The sequence below is a fragment of the Condylostylus longicornis genome, unplaced genomic scaffold, assembly GCF_029603195.1.
Source record: "Condylostylus longicornis isolate FDR11 unplaced genomic scaffold, ASM2960319v2 ptg000166l, whole genome shotgun sequence".
Lineage (NCBI taxonomy): Eukaryota > Metazoa > Arthropoda > Insecta > Diptera > Dolichopodidae > Condylostylus > Condylostylus longicornis.
This window is the reverse complement of record NW_026578134.1, coordinates 335,039-351,995: the sequence shown is the minus strand read 5'-3', so window position 1 is coordinate 351,995 and position 16,957 is coordinate 335,039. Positions and strand designations below refer to the sequence as shown.

Sequence of the window (16,957 nt, the reverse complement as noted above, 5' to 3'; positions counted from 1 at the left end):
TATATTTAAATTTTTTATTTTTTACAAAATTTTTGTAAATTTTTAAATTTTTTTTTTTTTCGTTATTGGTAGTTTAAATTGGTCGAAGTACGTTTTCGAGTCGCGCACATTGTCAAATTTTGTTTTTTTTTTTTTTTTTTTTCAAAAATAACAAAAAAAATTATTTGAGAAAGCCAGCAATTTATTGTAGATCCATCAATATAATAGATGTCAGTAAATTCAGCATTTAAAAGTTCATGCAATTTTTTGTTATTAGCCGGTTATAATTTTTTTTTTTCATAGATAAATTTATATTGATTGTAAAGCGATAACACACACACACACATACGAAAATATAGGTTGTATTGGCGCGTTATTGTTTTTTTTTTTTTTGCAAATATTTAAAAATTGTTTTTTTTTTCATTATATATTTGGAAAATGAGAGAAAAAAATAAAAAACACAAAATAAGTTTATTTATAATCAAAAATCAAATTTTATTTTATTCTATTTTTTTTTGTTTTAAATTTATTTTTTATATTGAAAATATTTCGAAGACAAAAATAAAACAAAAAAGAAAAAAAAAGGAAATACTCTTAAAAACAAAATTGTTAAAAAATTAAAAATGTTGTTATTTTTTTGTTTTTTTTTTTTAGTAAAATAATTCAAAAATAAAAAAAAAATGAAAACAGATCCAACACCAAACGGGGTCTCGCAAAAAAAAAAAAATATCCTTGTTATTAAAAAAATATTACACTCAATAAAATTTTTTTTTGAGTATAAAATACATACACATGTACATATAAGAGAGCATATTAAACGTTAACGGTAATAAAATTTTATATTCATGTTACATGTATGTATACATAAATATTAAGTGTTGATGAATGTAAAGTGCTGATAAATCTGAACACGCAATAAAATTGCTATTTTTAATTATTTATGCTTTAATAAGCAATTTGAGTTTGTATTGTGAGCAGTTTAAATAATTTGAAGAGCAAATATTTGATAAAACAGATCTTACAATGAAAATTTAAGTTTTTCTCTCTCAGAAATTGATGTTGATTTATATTTGATGTTGATTGAGATTATGATTGAGTTAGAACTATATATGAATATCCAATACTTCCAGCATATAGCAATAACAGAAAATTTCTCTTTTACTCACGGCTTGATAGAATTTAAGCTAAAGAAATTTTTCGAAAATTCATTTTTTTATAATTACTTAAAGTGTAATTTAATTTAATTAATAATTTTAAATAATTTAAAATAATAATTTGTAATTATTACAAAACATCGAAAAAAAAAAATTCGGAAAATCAAAATTTGGAATACTGAATTTCCTTTCCTTTTTGAATGAAATTTATTTATTTATAGGACATTTTTCCAAAAAATGCGTTATGTATGTATGTATATTAATAAAATTAGAGAACCGAATCCGGAAAGTCTAAAATATCAATGCCCGAAAATAAATAAAGAAATATTAATTATGATTTATCAGCTTTTGTATGCCTTTATCGAATTGATTTTATCAAACGTAAATTTATACTTTTAATTTAAAATTTATTTTTAATAATTTCATAGTTGACATGACAAATTTTTTTATTTTATTTACATGTACATATGTATGTAAGTTTAAACTGTTATATAATAAATATATGCTCCTCTACACTGTTATCACTTAAATTATATTACAAAAAAATATCACACTTCATCATCAGACCCAAGAAACAAAAAATGATAAATGAAAGAAACAAAATTTTTTTTTTTTTTTTAAATGAAAGTTGTGGAAATCAAAATCATTTTTATTCAATGAAAATATTAGAAAATAAAAAAAAAAAACTATAAAAAAAATTTGAAAATATGATGGTGGTGGCATTTTATCCCATAACCTGTCCTATATGTAATTTAAATCCCCTAAAAAGCCTCATAAGGTATTTTTATATAAAAATATCACATGCCCAATTATTACAAAATAATTTGTTTTTTTTTAATTTTAAATTAATTTTATATTCTTTCTAATCAAAATTCAATTTGAAACATTTTCAAAAAAAAATTTAAATAAATTATTTTTTAATAATAAAAATTAGATATGGGAGAGCTTTCAAGCTTTTTTAGAGTCTTTTTTTTTATAATTTATTGTTATTAAATTTGAATAATATAATGCAGCAATTTACATTAGAATAACAATAATGTACGTTATGTTGCTTAACGCTTATATGTATACATATTATATAAAATATTATACTAGTTACTATATATTTTAATATAACAATATCTTATATACATATACTGGCCTTCCACAACCAAAAATAATGCTTAGAGTTAAAAGTTGCAAGAATTCTTCGAGAATCATTAACATCTTATACTTATATATAACTCCAAAATTATAAAAAATTAATCAGAATTTTTTTACACGGAAAATTTTATTCCTATGAAATTCATTGCGTCAAGCATTAGTTTTAGTCGAGGAAAACCTATATACATATAATGTTGTTAATAAACAAAATAAAAAATAAAAATATAAAATTTACTTCAATTAAAATTTTTACTAAATTGTGAATATTATTGTATTTTTATAATATTATAACAGTTATTATATTATAATATTATATAATAAATTGATATTATTCAATATTATTAATAAAATAAAAAATTAAAATTAAATATAGTATATAAGACAAACATACATAAATATACGATTTTCTTAAAATATAATATTAAAGCATTCTACATTCATATTGAAATTTTATGCAATTATTTAATATTATATATTGTTTTGAATTGTATACTGAAATTATATATTATTCAAATTATACGTAACACGTAATCGGACACGTAACAATTTAAAAGTACTTTTGTAAATTTCATTAGACATTTGCCATTAATGTCTACTTCACACAGATATTACAATTAGAACTACTGAAAAATATTATAAAAAATATAAAAAATTTCCAAAGAATAAACTCAGCAAAATATTGATTTTGCTGAATGACTTTCGAAATAGCAAATTATTGTCAAAGAGTTGTAAACTAAAGCCTTAAAATTTTTAGAGTCAAAAAAGTGTTCACATTATGAGTGAGAGTCAAAATTCGGTGTAAATCGAATTGGATTTAGAATTACCGTAAATAATTGCATAAAATTAATACAAAAAAAAAAAAAAATAATTTTTTTTTTTAAATACATAGCATAATTTATATACATAGAATATTTATACATTAAAATAAAATTATTACTAAAAATAAACAAATAAATTATATAAGTAAATATTATTATATTGAAAAAAAAAAAATTTAAAGAAATTTGTGCCATATAAAATCTTTTTATTACGAATATTTTTATTTTATGTAATATAATTTATAAATATATAAATAATTTTTAAATATAATTATTATTAATTCAATTACCTTTAAAAATCCAATTTAATTTGCCTAATAATTATTTATTATAAAATAAAAAGTAAGTATTTGTGAAAAAGAAATTAAGGTCATAATCCACAAAAGTCAATAATTATTTAAAGAAAACAATATAATAATGATAAACAAAAATTGTATAGAGCAGAAAATTTATAATACTGTGCTTAATATTTAAAAATTTTCCTTAAATAAAATATAATTTGTTAATGAAACTTTTTAATATAGATACTCCTACACTTTTGCATTGGTTTAGCATGAAAAAAATAAATTAAATTAATTATTCATTAAATGTTATAAATAGGATAACGGGTACTTAAGACACAAAAAACCATTTTTTGTCTTCTTTTGTTTTATTGTTCGACAAAATTCAAAAAACAATTCCGTTTCTTATATTTCAAAAAATTCTCAAAAATATTGTTGAAAAAAAAATCATTTTTATTTGCGTAAAAATTAATATGTCATCATTAGTAATTAATATGTATATAAATTCACCATATTAGTAATTATTTTATATAAATAGTTATTTATTATTTATTACTGTTATATTCAAAAAATTTATACATTTATACAGTTATCAATTTTCCGTTAAATATTATTATTATATTTGAAGATATTGAAAATAATAAAAATTTTATTTATTTTCAATTTCGAATACTATTGTGAATAATAACTAAATAATTATTATTTATACTTTCCAAAAAAATGAGTACGAAAGTATTAATAATTATGTTATATAACAATTTATAAATTCGCCCAAATTTAGGTAATACAGTTTATATTAAAATTCTTTTTTTTTGTTTCTCTTTTTTTTTAGTGAATAAAAACACCATATAAGATTTTTTTTTTGGTATTAAAAAAAATATTTTCGGAATTACAAAAAAAATTTTGGGAAAATTATTATTACTTTAATAATTTTATACAATTTATACTGTTATACAAACCTTGCCTTAATCGATGTTACAACCGTACCAACAGTGACATTTTCTTTAATGTGAATGGGGCCATAAATGTTTTTGTCCCAAATTGGTGGTTTATTATTACGATCAACAACATCTAATTCAACATCAACATCTGCATATGATGGTGGTTCACCTTTATCAGAGGCACGAACCCTCAAACGATATCTATCACGCTGCTTATGATTTTTAGAACAATTTTTCACATAATTTTAACCGTTATATGTATAACGAAAGTTTCGTTAATATTTTCATTATTAGCGAAGACACAATTTTATTTTTTTTTTTTTGTGTTTTATCGTTTATATTATTTCGTTGTTCATAAAACATGGTTGATTTTTTTTTTTTTTAAATCGTAAAAATTTATTATATATCATGTACGATATGGTGTATTTATTCAACATATAATTTTACATTATAAGATGGTGAATTTTCGTTTTAAATTAATTAAACGTTACAAGTTGATTGCAGCGAATAACATTTATTATTATGATTCGTTGAAAAAATGTTTTATTTCACCATATGGTGGAAAATTAAATTGAATTTTTTGCATTTTTGAAAAATGTAACGAAATATGTTTTTTAACGGTTTTTATATAAATTCAATAGTTTTCAATTTTTCATGATTAAAACGATTGTTGGCGATTTTTGATTATTTTTAAGTTGTTCGATATTTTAAGTTGATTTATTTAAATTGTTTTTTTTTTTTGTTAAATGTAAAATAATAAAAATAAAATAAAAAAAATTAATATTTTAATAAAAAAGGAAAAATTAAATATTTTAATAACTAAGTTTTAATTAAATGAATACAAATACTAATAAAATTAATTATTTTTGATTTCTTATTTTTATTTAAATATTGTAATAGATACACATGAAAAAATATTTATAATTATTATTTAAAAAAAGCACTTCACTTAAACATTTTATTAATAAACTAGCATAAATATTGCATTTAACATTTCTTAAGAAAGAAAAACTATATAATATAATTATTAACGAGCTCAAATAAATCCAGTAAGAATAATTGGAGGCGTATATTTGAAACTGGAGTAAAATTTGCAAAAAAAAAAAATTAAAAAATAGAAATTATTTTATAAATTAACCATTGATATTGAATTGGTTCATCAAAAACTTTAAAAACCTTAAAATACTTTTTGGCGTTCGATCTACACAAATTATAATATTATAGCTCAGGTTGATTCTTTGTACATATACGGTTAATTTGAGAATTTATAATGATTCTTTAAGTCACTTTTAGATTTTTACTTAATGGAGTATGACAATAACAAATGTCAATGCAGAGTTGAATAATATTAAAATGGTTGGATAAAGATATATTGCTGAATAAGGCAATTTGATAATAAATCTATATTTAAGTAGACAGCCTATTTTTCTTTTCATTTAAACTATATTAATCTTTAATTTACAGCTTAAATTTAAATAAAGAACTCAATTAATTGAAAAACGAAGAATTTTTCAAAATCTAAAATTTTCATAAATAAATATATAATATATATATATATTATATATATATATATATATATATACTATATATAGTATATGTAGTATATATATATACTATATATAGTATATATAGTATATATATATATATAAATATATATATATATATATATATATATATATATATATATATTATATATATATATATATTATATATATATATATATGTATGAAATTAATAAGTTTTTTTTAATTACAAATAAAAACAAATAATAAAAATATAAAAAGTTTAACGATTTTGGCTACCACAGACAAAATTTTACTCACTACTCAAACATATGCACGAATGTACAATATGTTTGAATGTAGCATACATGTCATTTTTGACACGTTGCTGTCATTTTCGAAAATGTTTAATTTTTAAATCTAGCAATAAATTTTTTATTATAACATTTTTAAAAAATACATATTTTCTAAAATTTAATAACAAACGTGTATGATGAAAATTAATTGCTATTTTTATTACGAAACCGGAATATTCAATTGGAATATTAGCGATATGTCTCTATACATATTCTATGAGAGTATATAACAGTAAGTATAATTTCTTAGTTTTGTTTACTTACAGGGTAGCATCCCTTTATTTTGGTTTATTCAAAAACCATTTTTATTTTTGGTTTAGTTTTTCGATATTTTGAGATTCGATTCAATATATTTTTTTTTTGTTGTTGTTTTTTGAGTTTTAAAAATCCACGAAATTTTTGTTCAGTTTTGTATCAAATATTCAAAAATAAATAAAAAAAAATTAATTAAAAAAGAATTAAAATAATTTACCATATTTTTTTTTTGCAATTTGTTAAATTTTTTCTTATATTTATTAACAAAATATTTAAAAATAAAAAATTAAAGTAAAAATATTGTGCATTTAAATAAAAAACTCTATTTTAAAAATTAAAATAATAAAAATTATTTAAAAGAATATTATTTTAAAATTGTATTTTTTCTTATAAATTTTGTTTTATAAATTAAAAAGTTTTTACAACACAGGCAAATAAATATCACACCATGCAATTTTGAAAAAATAAATTTATATCATATTATACAATATGTTATATTTGTTGTATTTGTAATATACATAAAATATATTCTGATATTATTAGAAAAAACTTTACTTGTATTAAGTAAATTTAAATCAGTTGTAAAGTCAAATTCAGTTATTTAAAATTCTCTTTAAATAAAATTTACTCTATATACCTATACTTAAAATATAAATATTGTTATAACGTATATTGATCATTGTAATAAATTTATACTTTTATAATAATGTGTTATATTCTTTAAAAATCTATTTTATAACATATAACTTATGTTAATAGAATACTAATATAGTTAACATTGATGTTTTTTGAGTAAACACAATATGAATGCAGATCTAACGTCAATTTGACATATTTAGCAATAAAAAAAGGTATTGTTGAATAAGTCAACTTTACGTTAAGTTAATTTTTGAGTTAATTTGGATTTATTTCGAGTTGTAAAATTTTCGTTGTATGTATATAAATATATAAAATAAAAGCCGATAAGCTGCTCTTTTACAAGCGTTTTTGACATAACAGCATAAAGTAATTTTGTTTCCAATTTACTTTAACAGTACATTTTACTTTAGTGCACCAACTTCTGAATATAGCATAGCTACAAAATCATATTATCTATTTTATATGGCATTATTACAAAACTATTTCAGAAACAAAAATTTTTAATTAAATTCCACTATATACCACTAGCTAATATTTACCACTAGTTACATGTGTTTAAAGAAATGCCATTTAAATATGGATTTTATATTTTTCAAATAAAATATTATTTTCTGTTACACGCATAAGATTGAATATCGAACAAACAATAAAATTTTGGACATAAATTGGTATATATGTATGTCTATATTTTATTATAATATTGTGTTATTATAATTTTGTTTTATTTCATTTAACAGCTCACTTAAGGCATTTAATCAGGTTCATTTAATAACATCAATTATACAGCTAACAAAATTCTTTTGTCTGTTTGACAAATTTATGAGTCTCACCGAGTGTTTACATAAGTTATTTGGAAGAGAATTTGTGTAATACTAATTGTCAATCAGTTTTTCGTCAAAATCTTAAATTACTGGCTACAATAAAGTTTAAACCTTTAATTTTTTAAAATATCTTTGAAAAATTTATTTAACTTTAAATTTACTTAATACTTTATTTTTGTTTTTTTTTTTCAATTTTCTTAAGAACTAAAAGCAAAATTTAATTTTAATTTTTGATCTGTTAAAAAAATTTGATTTCTTAATGTTTGGTTTGGATATTCTAAAACACAAAATGCAATTTTCTTATTCAAAATTTATTTAAAAAAAAAACTTCTTTTCATGAAATAACACCTATACAACTATGCATATATATACATATATATATATAGAAAATTTTAGTGTAATAAACAAATATTATATATGAAATAACTATAGTAAACGAAATTAACAAAATTAAAATATAAAATATGCTTGTAAAAATTTGAAATTAAATGATAATGAAAAAAAAAATACAAATTTTTAAAATATTTTTTTTTTTATTTTTATTCTAATTTTTTTTTTTTAATCGCCATTATATTATTAAAAATATCAAAATTTCGAAACGATTTTCAAAAATTCTGGTAATCGTTTCATGTACGGTATAGGAGGAATTGAAATAGAACTGAGTACACATTTCTTTTGATTTTGGTCGCCATCGTAACAAGCCCCAGACACGTTACGAAAATGTCACCTTTTAAAATGTATTTTCTTGTATATTAATATAATATTAATTAAATTAAAAATAGAAAATTATCTAATATGTATATGTATGTAAGAATTAAATATTTATTTAACAAACAAAGAAAAACTATTACGGTTATGTCTAATTATTTTATATTTAAATTTGAAAAAAATGATTAACAAATTTTGACATTTATAACTTTTTTTTTATATACAAAAAATCAAAAATTTAAAATTGTTTTTATTAATTTTTTAAATATTCTTTTTTTTTCTTGTTGTTGTTGTGCTGCTTAAAATATATTAATTTTTTTTAATTTATTTTGTTCAAAAATATTTTATTAATTTAGTTGAAAGTTCTCAAAAATTTTCTATCAAAAATAGAATAACTAATTAAATTAAATAAAAATTGTTAAAATTAAAAAGTATTTGACCAAAAAAATGAATTTATATTAATTATTGTCAGCTAGTTTTTCTTTTCAATTGGGAAGTAAAATTCTCCATAAGAATACTATTTATTAGATTTATTGGAATATAAAGTATTAGACAAATAATTTGAAGTGTCAAATTATTTTTAGTCAGCGAGTTAAAACATCTATTGCATAAGTAAAATTTGCTACTTTTCGTAAACCAAAACCAAAACAAAAATCAGCTGATTGCTGTTTCTCACTTTTACAAAAAAAAAATTAATTGCCGCCATTTTACTTTTTAGAAAATTTGACAGTATACTAGGATAAGGTCAAAGAAACAATAACATCTGACAATAAAATAAAAAAGAGAATTTAGTAACTTTTATTATATAAGACAAAATCTGATGTCAAACCGTGTTTACATATAAAAAATTTAATTATAGACACAAACCTTGCACAGTAGCAATTACATTTCTTTGATCAAATATACTTTTAATTGAACAATTCTTTTAGATAACGTATTAAATATTTATAAAAATAATTATATGTAAAATTTTTTTCCTAATCTATAAAATTAATTCTTTCACATGTGTGTTATATTTATTAATCCAAAACCAAACCCAAAAATAAAATCCTGCCACCATTTTAAAATTATAATATAAAAATTAAAAAAAAAAATATTTAAAAAACAAAATTATACTAAAAAAAATTTTTTTTCAAATGTAATCTTACATTTAATTTTCTTCCTCTTTTTTAAAATAAAAAAAATATATATATAGATTTATATGTAGCTATAAAATATATATAAATGTAGTGCAATTTATTTTCAATCAAATTAATAATATAATATACTATTTTCTTGAAAAAAAAAAATAAAAATGTGCCGCCGCATCAATCAAATAGTTAAATACAAAAGTATACAACAGTATTGTGAAACAATATTGTTTTTAAATATTTTATTTTCTAAATATTAATTATGTATGCGTATAGAAGTAAGTTAAATAATGATTATAATATATATACATAAATAAAAAACAATATAGAGTAAATATACATAAAAATATTTTGTTATTTTTTTTTTAGTATAAATCGTAATATATTATGTAATTTATCAAATTAAAAAACAAAAATTTAAATGTTCACACAAAAAAAATTTTTTTTTAAAGTTTATTATTCTTTTGACACTTTAATGAGCTCAAAATGAGCTGATTTGATAAATTAACTGACATTGAAATAATCAGCATGAATGTCATAAAATTTATATGATTAAACTGTCATCAAAAAGTATAGATAACAGGTGTATTTAATTTATTCAGCCAATATAATATTTTTTTTAGGTTTCTAGATTATGCATTGACTTCCAATGAATACTATTAAGATATGAAATATATTTATGTCGTCACACAATAGGAAAAATTTACATTTCTCTTCCAAACTTATAAAATATATACGTCAGAACATCAATAATTTTGCCGAACCTAAACAGAAAGATGCATTAGTTTTTGCTTTATTAGCAGCTTAGAAATCATAAAATATTGTAATAACAATTTTCCTTTTACAATATTCTCTTTGACACTAAATATGATCCTTATGTGATCTTGATATAAATAAGCTGATGTAATAATAGACTAACTAAATTTTGATATAATGTGGCAACACTTTTCTGAAATTAGCACAATATGTCAATGGTCGATGTTTGATTTTATTAAACAAGTTAAAAATGTTCAATATCAATTATTATCTGTAAATAAAACTGCCACAATTTCAAAGGATGTAAAATATCCTGGAAAATTAAATTTTATTTTGATTAAAATTTAAAAAAACCTTCAGGACATAATTTTTTAGGTCATAAAATGCTTTGGTTTTAAAAATTTTCAAAATATAATTGGAAGGGTATTCATATAAAAGGTTGGTATGACTACAGAAATTTTCTGACATGAATTGACAAAAAATATGTAAATAAAATTTGGAATTCGTTATGAAATTTCTTTGTTATGTTATAATATTCAATTTTGCTTACCTTACTAATTAGGTATTATAAAGAACTATGATAATTTTTCTTAATCTTTTAGGTTATAATTTTAAACGATTTGAAGCTCAATCAACGGACAATTACAATACCTCTCAAATGGCTATTAAAAAACGTGGCTAATTTTTAAGAATACTATGGATAATATGGGTAATGTCTTTTTCAAAGATTTTAAATCATAACCATAATATGGTAACGGGAATAAGTAATGGCACAAAAAAAAGGAATATATTAAAATTGAAAGTAAGCTATTTTTTCTTAATTTGATTTTTCTATGTAAGTAGTTATTGAAAATAATATGGTCTATTTATCTACCTAGGTACCTACATACTTTAAATTGATTGTTTTAAACCTTAAAAATAATATTACGTTTGGCTGAAAAATGTAGAAATTCAATTTGAGTTTTTTGCTATAGTATTTAATTCACTTACTATAGAATTTATGAATTTAATCAGTTGACTGGACAAAAATGGATAAATTGATAGGTAGAAATCTAGTATTTCAAATACTATTTACTTAATGAAATTAAACAAAAATATCAAAAAAGCATTGTATCTATTTAATAATCCTTCTTGTCAACTTTACCAAAAAATTAATTGTTCTAGAACAATTCCCGCAACAAAAATAATTAGGAGCGCATAATTTCTTTTACAGTACCTATGTTGCTTTAAAAAAAAGTAGTTTATAAATATAATTAAATCTTATTTAAGGATACTTCTTTATAGTAGGTATATTTTTTAATAATTCAAGTAATATCAATACATTCTATTTTTTTATATTCATCTAGTGTTTAATATCAAAATGAAAATACAATATAGAATTACAGAAACTGTTTTAGTGCTGAGTATAACTTAATTATGTTTTATATAATATTATATTAAATTTTTTAATAATATACACCAATTCAATTATAATTTGGTTTTATACTATTCCAATTGTTTCAACAACAAAAATCAATATATAAAACTAAAATAATATTTTCAAAATTAAATCAAAAATAAATTTTAAAATCAATTGTTTTTTTGATTGATTTTAATATAATTGATAATTAAATATTTTAAATACGGAATAGTCTCGCTTTATGTTTAACTCAGGCTCTTAAAATATTTTATAAGAATATATTTTTCTTAATGATCTCGTGTTTATAGAAATTTTTGTATATTTGTAGAATTTTCCATTTTTAGTAATTAAAGCACATAATATAAAAATTTTTACTTAATTTGTAAATAAAATTTAATTTACAAATTAAAATATTTAAGTATATTTTGAAAATATCTTTGAATTTTGATAAAACAATGTCATGAGCCAAAAATTTAGAATGCTAAAAACACAAAACGAACTTTTCCTGTATATATACATATATATCACATTTTTTTTAGTTTTATTTGTCGTTAATATTTATCGTAATTTTAAATTAAGTTATTTGATCGCAACTTCAAAAATTTTTGGTTTCGAATTTATAATACAGACAGTCGGAGTTCGTATTCGTAATTCCATTTGGAATTTGGCAAAGAACTTGACTTCATTGAAATTAAATTTAGTTTTTCAAACTTGCGCCTAATTGTTGTTGGGGTTTTAACAAGAAATGTAGTTGACAAAACCTTTCAAAATTATATTAGTTTTCGATAATCAATAAAATGAAATTTATTAGGAATGTTTAATTTGTACATGATTTATTTTGCGAATATTGTATATTTGCGAATATTGTACATATTTGCATTTTAAAATTGAATCTAAACCTTTTCATTTACTTGAAAAACAAAACTGTATTTAAAATTACGATAATATTAACTGTTATGTACTTTTTTCACTTGCTGCTGTTTAATACGATAATTTATAAATTAATGGAGGCAAACTTAATATAAATAAAAAATAAAATAATTTCTAAAATTGTGCATTTAAACAAAAGAAAAAAAATTAATAAGCAAAGTAATTTTCGTTCTGATTGTGTTTTTATCATTTAAATAAAAACTTTTTTATTCTGAAATTAATCAAACTATTATTTTTAATCAATGACCTAAAATATTTTACTTTTTTTTTGTTGAATAACGATTTTAATATGCTTCTACTTTGCCTTCTAATAAATTAGTATTTGAACAATATTACTATTGTTTTCTGTTTCGAAAAAGTTGTTAAAAGTTAATTTTATAAGTTATTTAAAAAATAAAAGATTTTATTTTTTTTTCTTCTTGAATTAAATATAAAATTAGTAGCTTCTGCGGCAGCCATTTTATTATTGATAATTATATACATAAGATAATTTATTTTTCGATTTTAATTAATAATTTTGAATTTAATTTTAATATTTTTGTCTTTTTTGTAATTAAATTAAAAGAAAAGAATAATTGAATTAGAAAAAAAAAACAAAGTGAAAATAATTAAATATTTACTAAATTTTCAATTTATTATTGAAACATTCTTCCATTCACCCAACAACACCTATCTATATTGTAAGTTATATTTTAATTCTCTTTAAAATTATATTTATTTCTTCATTTATGGTTAATTAAATAACCATAAACCATAAATAAATAAAAATTAATTTATACCCAAAAACCCTTAATGATAATTATGTAATTCCAATTATTTTATATATTAATGTTAGTAATAAATGAAAATCAAATTAAAAATTGAATTCAAATGATAAGATTCGAAAAATAAAAATATATATTTTTTTTTTAAAATATAGAAATCAAAAATATTTTCAATAATAAAATAATAATTTATTTAATGCTTTTATTTAGCAAAAAAAATTAATTGACGGGAAAAAATTTTAGAAAGGTACTTACGTCAAGAGGTTTCTTTAACACAATCCAACCAGATTCAGCTTGAATATCAAAATATTCAAGATCATTATGATTGTATGGTGCACTTAAACTGTATACAATTGCTCCATTATTATCAGCATCTTCATCGGATGCTGAAACACGTAATATATTTGTACCAATACTTGCATCTTGTTTAACATTTTCAACATATTTCTAAAATTAGAAAAATTTACAAATTTATTTGTTAATTTGATTTTTTTATAAATTATTTTAGTTATTTACCTGTCTATCGAATAATGGTGGATTATCATTAACATCAGTAATTTCGACTGTAAATGAGCATACACCTTCTAAACTTGGTTCACCTTGATCTGTTGCTTTAACTGTTACTGATACAAATTTACCGTCATCACCCTCACGATCGAATACTTTATTTGTTGATACTTCACCAGTTTCTTCATCAACAGTGAATTTTGTACCTTTTTGATTTGGTTGTTGTACAATAGAATATTTCACCTAATTAAAGTACATTAGATATTAAATAATTTTCATATTTGAAATAAAAATCAACTAAATGAATCGATTCAATTATTAAAAGTATAGAATTCCGTGCTCCTAAATTATTAAAGAACAACATCATGTCAAGAAAAACAACTTTCATTAGTTAGATATAAAGTATTTTATGCCACAAATTGGTCTATATAGTGAATATTTTTTATGAGTACGGTTATTGCTATTTATGGTTCCGAACAAAGCATAATTTTTTTTAATTTAATGTCGAATAAAATTTTTTTCTAATTCTGTTTTATAATAAAAGGCAATAAACCATATAAACCAAAAAACTGGCAAAGGGGAAAATCACCCTTGATTTAGTAAAATGCAAAATATTATAAGTCAAATGACGAAGTGCCTATAAAAAATTTTAATTTTTCACAATATAATTTTATGTCCTTATATTTCTTCTTTCCTTTCTTTTAAAATTCACCTAATATTTTCTGTGTTTATTGAAAATCCAGGTAGATTTTTAAATAATATAACAAAATTGATCCTTAATGTTCGCATTTTTTTTTTTTATTTTTTTTACGATCTATTTATCCATTCAACACTTCCACTTCATTAAGGATTAATTAGCTATTTTATTCTTTTATTTATTTTTTTTAACTATAGAACCTTTTTACGATGTATCTTATGCTTGAGCGACTTTATTATGATTAGGTGTTCTAACCTAATGTTTTACCAATTAATTGTGTTCAAAATGACACCATCTAAACAATAATTTATTTATAGCTTTTAAGGATTCTAGTATAAATTAATTAAATTAATAACCTTTAAGGAAAAAGAAACAAAAATTTTTTTTTTACCTGTCCATTTACACCTTTATCCTCATCAGTAGCTTGTACTTTAATTACAGGACTTCCATTTGGTGCACCTTCTTCAACTTTTGGATAGTAAGTGCCACAATCTTTGAAAACTGGTTTATTATCATTAACATCCGTTATAAAAACAACAACAACAGCCGTTGATGTATGAATTGTTTGGTCACCATTAACACAACATGATCCATCATCCATAGCAGTTACATTCAATTCATATTTATCACGATCTAATGTTATAGCTTTATTATGTAATCGTATTACACCGGTAATATCTTCAATAACAAATTGTCCAGCATTTGTACCACCACCAACAAAACCGAAACGTACATTATCACCATCTTTATCGGATGCAACAACTGTTGTTACAAGTGTATTTGGTCCAGCATTTTCATCGACATTTGGTGTATAGACTTGTTGTGAGAATTTTGGTTCTTCGTCATTTTTATTTTTTGTATAAACTCTTACAGTTGCTGTACCACTTTTTGATGGTTCACCTTTATCTTTTGCTGTTACTATAAATTCATAATATGCATTATTATTATCAGCATCCAATTGTTTATTATTAACAATAATTCCATTTGAATCAACTGCAAAATGATCATCAGATACAAGATATTCAATTTCAGCATTAGCACCCGAATCAGAATCCATAGCTTTTACTTTCAGGATACTAGTACCCAAAGGAATATCTTCGTCAACATTATGTGCTTGATAATCTGGTAACTCAAATTTTGGTGCGTTATCATTAACATCTGTTACTCGAATAGTTAACTAAAAATCAAAATAATTATTTTTCGATTAAGAATTTTATTCTGTAATCTATCAATGAAAAACTATTTACCTCAACAGAAGTTGAAAAACCGCCTGAATCTTCAGTGGCCGTAACTATTAATGAATAAACATGTGGTTGACGTAAATCTTCAAAATCTAATTCTTTAGCTAATTTAACAATTCCAGATGATGGTCCAATATTAAATGTACCAGCACCTTGTCCTTGTGCTTTTAATGTATAACGAATTTCACGATCAGCAAAAGATTTGGCTTTCACAGAGATTATACTGAAAAAAAGAAAAAAAATTAATCAATTAATTAAAAAAAACTTTTATAATTGTATTTTTCAACTTACTCTGAATCTTTCTTTTGATTTTCAGGTATTTCAGCTTCATAGCTTGGCATATAAAATTGTGGTGCACGTTTACCACCAACAATTGATAAACGTTCTTCTGGTGTACTCTGGAACCGACGATCATCAACTTTACCATTTTGATCCTCAGCTTTAACATATAATACATATTCCATATCAAGTTGGAAGAGGTCGGTACCACGAGTTCTCACCACACCAGATCTTTCATCAACTTCAAATCTACCACCAGTACGATCACGTACAATAAAATAATGTATATTATGATCAGTATCTGGATCACGTGCTTGTAACGTAAATACTGGAGTATTTGGTGGTGCATTTAATTGTACAACAGCTTGCATTGGTAATGGTCTATTAATAAAATATGGAGGTTCATCGTTAACATCTTTAACATGTATAATAACTCGTTGATTGTCAGTATATTTTAGGCCGCCAGCTGAAATTATTAAAAAAAAAGAAATGTCATTATTAAAAAATCATTACAATAATATTAAAAATTTAAGATTGTTAAAAAGAAAACAATGCTCTTGTAAATTTTATGACATATTGGATGTGTGCATATCTATTTATTGTTGTTTCATTATAAATTAAAAATATGCATCTAAATGACTTATTATTTGAAAAATA

At 21.0% G+C, this 16,957-nt stretch overlaps 1 protein-coding gene across 6 annotated transcripts in view; it reads right to left on the bottom strand.

Annotated features, from left to right (window-relative positions):
- The window catches only part of LOC129616265 (neural-cadherin-like), a 310,117-nt gene that overhangs the window by 102,135 nt on the left and 191,025 nt on the right, over positions 1–16,957 (bottom strand). For 3 of the 6 annotated variants that reach the window (XM_055531824.1, XM_055531823.1, XM_055531825.1), the window contains 7 exons: positions 16,313–16,766; positions 16,028–16,244; positions 15,172–15,957; positions 14,093–14,326; positions 13,832–14,023; positions 6,439–6,450; positions 4,335–4,528 (listed from right to left, as the gene is read on the bottom strand). In XM_055531824.1, coding sequence (XP_055387799.1) covers positions 4,335–4,528; positions 6,439–6,450; positions 13,832–14,023; positions 14,093–14,326; positions 15,172–15,957; positions 16,028–16,244; positions 16,313–16,766 — 2,089 coding nt within the window. The remainder of the gene's footprint in view (positions 1–4,334; positions 4,529–6,438; positions 6,451–13,831; positions 14,024–14,092; positions 14,327–15,171; positions 15,958–16,027; positions 16,245–16,312; positions 16,767–16,957) is intronic. The other 3 variants (XM_055531826.1, XM_055531828.1, XM_055531827.1) reach the window with 3 other exon arrangements.